The following is a 4,655-nucleotide window of genomic DNA, read 5'->3' on the forward strand; positions in this document are numbered from 1 at the left end:
GCCTTTTCCTTTTTTTTTCCTTTTTTTTTTTTTTTTGGCATTCTCACCAAGATCCTTGAAAGTATTACTAAGTTCCTCGGAGGTTTCTAGACGATTCTGGAGTAAACTTATAACCATGGTTTTGAATTCTATATCCAGTAATTTGCTTTCCTCCATTTCTTTCATTTGTGACATGTTTCTTTGTCTCTGCATTTTGGCTGCTTCCCCAGTCTCAATGCGCTTTCCTTCTAGTTGTAGAACTTCCACTCAGCCAGCTTTCCCGTAGTTCTGGATGATAGCCGTTTTGTCTTTTAGTTGTAGTTTTGATGTGGTTGTACGTGACAGCAAGTTCAGGTGTTTACCTATGCTGCCATCTTGGGTCCTCCCCCTTAATGCATCTTTTTATCAGAGCTTTTGGCATGTGGCAGTCAGCTCACAAACTCTGCTCTGCTAATTCAGGGTTTTTCCAATTCTATATACATTTATTATTTTAATCATGATAGCAATATGGTATTTAGGGTGACTTATAGTCCTGTTTCTTTTATGGTTAATTTTTTAAAGCTTTTAGAATACTTATTTTGTTTATGCTTTTGAATACATGTTTATTTCTATTGGCTCTTAGATTTATAATAGAAATGTTAATACTAACTACTCCCTGATCTGTAGTAGAAATAGCAGTATCCATTGCCCTTATTAATGATTTACTGTCTTTATTGGTTTTTCATAACATTAAAGACTGCATACATTTCACTAAATATTTGTAGTGCCAAAATTCATTATGCTGGCAGTCATTTTCTGATTGCTCAGTATAAATTAATTCTGACGTTTCTGTTGGTTATTTAGGGCAAAGTTTTTTCTGAGTATTTTAACTATGTTGCATTTAGTGGGGCTGTTCTTGTTTGTGTGGTTTTTATTATTAAGTATATTCTATGTTTGGCTGTTCAAATTTTAAGTTCCATATGAATTAAAATAAATAATTTGATTTGGTTGAAAGTATTTCAAACAGATAAATAGTAATATTAGTTAACTTTGAATCTAATTTTACTGTTCTGTTGTGCCTCTTTACTTTTTTATATCTTGATTTGTATAAGATCAGTTTTGTAGCAATGCACATTTTAAATTTATATTTGGGAAATTATTTATCAAAATGACATATGAGTATAGCTGTTTCTTTAACTTGAGTGACTGGCAACTGTAACAGTTGTGTCAACTGTACTTGATTTTAAGTTGGAAGGAATATAAAAGTTGAAGTTCATTTAAATGAGATAGATGGCACACAAGAAGTTCTTAGCACTGTGTTGTTGAGGACTTGATAAGAGTCAGATGTTAGCTGCCACAAGTGTTGTTGGCAGAATTACTGTGATTTTATTGTTAAAAATTGCTCCATAGTTTACTTGAATTATGTTTTGTTATGTAATAGTGTTATTAATTTCTTGGGACAGGGATCAGAAAAGGCTGATTTGGATATTACATATATACATAGAGTTACGCTATATATATATGTATATATATACATATATATCTATATATATATATAGATATATATATATTAGTTTTTAAGTTCATATGTTTTAGTATAACTCAGTTTATATTTCTTTTCACAGCCTTATATTCTGTTATATTATTCTGTGTGTTCCTCTGGATCCCTTTTGTCTACTTCTACTATGAGGAAAAGGATGATGATGATACTAGTAAATGCACAGTAAGTATCATTATTTTAGTGGTCTCATTGTAGGGGAGCTGAATGATTATTTTTTCCTTTTTCAAAAAATGACATGATTGAATTTATTCTACAGCATTGTTGTCTAATAGAAATATACTGTGAGCCACATGTGAAATTTAAAATTTTCTAGTAGCTAACCACATTAAATTAAGTACAAAGGAACAGTTGAGATTATTTTAATGATATACTATATTTAATGTCATATGTTCTAAGTATTATCATTTCAGATAGAGTCAAAACATACTAATGAGATAATTACATTTTTCACACTATTTTATTTTTTTCTTCAAATTGTTAATTTAATTTTTCCTGTCACCTTTTACCCCTCTATCTCCTCTCTTCACCCTATACCCCCATTCTCCCCCTTTTTTCACACTATTTTAAATTTAGAGTACTTAGAAAAAAATTCTAGTTTGAATGAGCCATATTTCAAGTGCTTGATAGCTGCATGTGACTTGTGACTATTCTAAAGTAGAGATCAACATACTTTTCTGTAAAAGGCCAGGTAGTAAGTATTTCTGGCTTTGAGGGCCATATAGACTCTGTCTGAACTACTCAACTCTGCTGTTGTAGTGTGAAAGTAGCCAGAGATGGTACTTAATGAGCATGATGTAATCTAGTAAAATAGGAGGTGGGCTACATGTGGCCCACAAGATGTAGTTTGCTTACCCCTGTTCCAGGGCACAAAGGAACACTTGCAGACTGTTCTAACTAATCCAGGATAACACTGGTAAATATGCCATATATGCACGTCCAAAACTGCAAACCAGTATCACTTAAGTATTGGTATAAACATCTTAACTAAATATTAGCAAATTGAATGCAGGAGTATCTTAAAAATACATTAATAAAGTATAACTGAGTTGGACTCATCTCTAGTTTGTATGGGTGATTTTAAATCACATCTATTAATATGTAGTTATTTAATAGGTCAAAGAAGAAATTGTATGTGGAAAGGTATTTGCCAAAAATGAACATTTTATTTCTGATTTCAGGGGGAAAAAGTATCATAAAAAGAATAAACATCTTTTGTCTTTTTATTGAGTTACAGGAATTTGTTTTATACTGTGTTTATGTTTTGTATTTAAGTACAAAAACAAATATATTATTGACTCAAAAGCCAGCATTATGCTTAATCATAGTTATTAAAACCTTAAAGCATTTGCATTAAGATCAGGAAGTAAGTACATCAACAATATTTTATATGATTCCCAGAGTGGTAATCAGTGTAATTTGTTAGAAGTAAACAAGATGTTTAAATATTTATAAAGAAAGTCAAAATTATTATTTGTAGATACTATATGACTCTGTATTTGAAAACCCAATGTATGTAAGGTAAAGTGGCTGGATATGAATTTATTGTTAAAAATTAATGAGATATACACTTTCTCAATTCACTTTTCCAAAGTGCATCTTCTCCAGCCCTTTGCTTGATCTTAAAATCTTCCTTTATATATTTTTTCCCCTCAAGACTATCTTAACTCCTTTGAGAACAAGAATTTATCATATGAAGCATGAATTTAACTTTTAAAAGGTCATTTTTAGAGACTTCAGTAGGCTGAGAGACTAATAGTTTTTTCTCACTGATTTAACTTTTTCTTTTAAGATGAACTTTTCTTCCATATTTAGAATTATTCAGCTTTGTGTTTTTCTTTATATTTGGATGATATCGTGGGCACCAAGTAAAACAGATTTAAAGACCTGAGTTCCTGGTTTCAGGTTCTTGTTTAATCACTTACCACCTATATGACTTACGGCAAATTAACCTTTCTGGGCCTCAGCTTCTTTATCTCTAAAGTAGGAATGAGAATATCTTTCTCAGGGTTGTTGTGAGAATGAAATGAGTTTAAGTGTTTAGAACAGTTCTGGTATGATATATGTTTTATGTTTATATATGTTTTTATATTTTATACTAATATTACATGCTTAAACAGTAATATATACATACATGTATATATACATGCATACATGTTAAATATTTATTACAATTACTAGTGCAATTCATTTTGGTGAATTGGGGTAGGAGCATTGTAGATTCTTATTGCTCCCTGTTTTGGAGAATATTTTATTAAATATTCTAATTATTTTACTAAAGATGCCCATTGGAGAATTAATTATGCTTTTCACAAGCTTTTATTTATTTATTTAATATTTTTTTACTGATTTCAGAGAGGAAGGGAGAGGGAGAGAGGACAGAGTATCAATAAATGAGAGAGAACCATAGATCGGCTGCCTCCTGCATGCCCCCCGAGAGAATCAGATCTGCTCCCTCCTACATGCCCCCCACTGGAGGTTGGGCTTGCAACCCAAGCATGTGCCCTGACTGGAAATCAAACAGTGACCTCCTAATACATAGGTCAGTGCTCAACCACTGAGCCACATTAGCTGAGACATGCTTTTAAAAGATTTTAAAAGCTAATGTAGTTTGCAAAGATGCTTAAGATGTGTTATATAAATTGGTTTTCCTTAAATTTTAAGACTTTTTAACAAGGAAAAGCGTACCCAGTTGAATATAAATGCACATTTAATGTAAATGTTATATTATAGTAAGACTATTATATTTTAAAGACCTTACTAAATGGTATACTTTTCCTCCCTTGACATCTAGCAAATTAAAACGGCACTTAAGTATACGTTGGGATTTGCTGTGATTTGTGCACTTCTTCTTTTAATTGGGTAAGTATTAATTATTTTCCCTTGAGAATGAAAATAGCATCCTCCTATCTAATAAAAAGGTCATATGCAAATTGACCATCACTCCAACACAAGATGTTGTCAAAGATGGCTGCCCCCATGTGGACACAAGATAGCCACCATAAGATGGCCAGCAGGGATGGCAGTTGTGGGCCATCAGGCCTGCAGGGGAGGGCAGTTGCGGGGGGACCAGGCCAGCAGAGAGGGCAGTTAGGGGTGACCAGGCTGGCAGGGGAAGGAAGGTGGGGGCCACCAGGCC

The 4,655-nt window shown here is 32.7% G+C and overlaps 1 protein-coding gene across 1 annotated transcript in view; it reads left to right on the forward strand.

Moving 5' to 3' along the window:
- The window catches only part of LMBRD1 (LMBR1 domain containing 1), a 94,670-nt gene that overhangs the window by 24,971 nt on the left and 65,044 nt on the right, over nucleotides 1-4,655 (forward strand). Inside the window, exons 4-5 of the mRNA XM_006770339.2 lie at nucleotides 1,584-1,681; nucleotides 4,311-4,378. Coding sequence (XP_006770402.1) covers nucleotides 1,584-1,681; nucleotides 4,311-4,378 — 166 coding nt within the window. The remainder of the gene's footprint in view (nucleotides 1-1,583; nucleotides 1,682-4,310; nucleotides 4,379-4,655) is intronic.

Source organism: Myotis davidii, unplaced genomic scaffold (assembly GCF_000327345.1).
Source record: "Myotis davidii unplaced genomic scaffold, ASM32734v1 scaffold803, whole genome shotgun sequence".
Taxonomy (NCBI): domain Eukaryota; kingdom Metazoa; phylum Chordata; class Mammalia; order Chiroptera; family Vespertilionidae; genus Myotis; species Myotis davidii.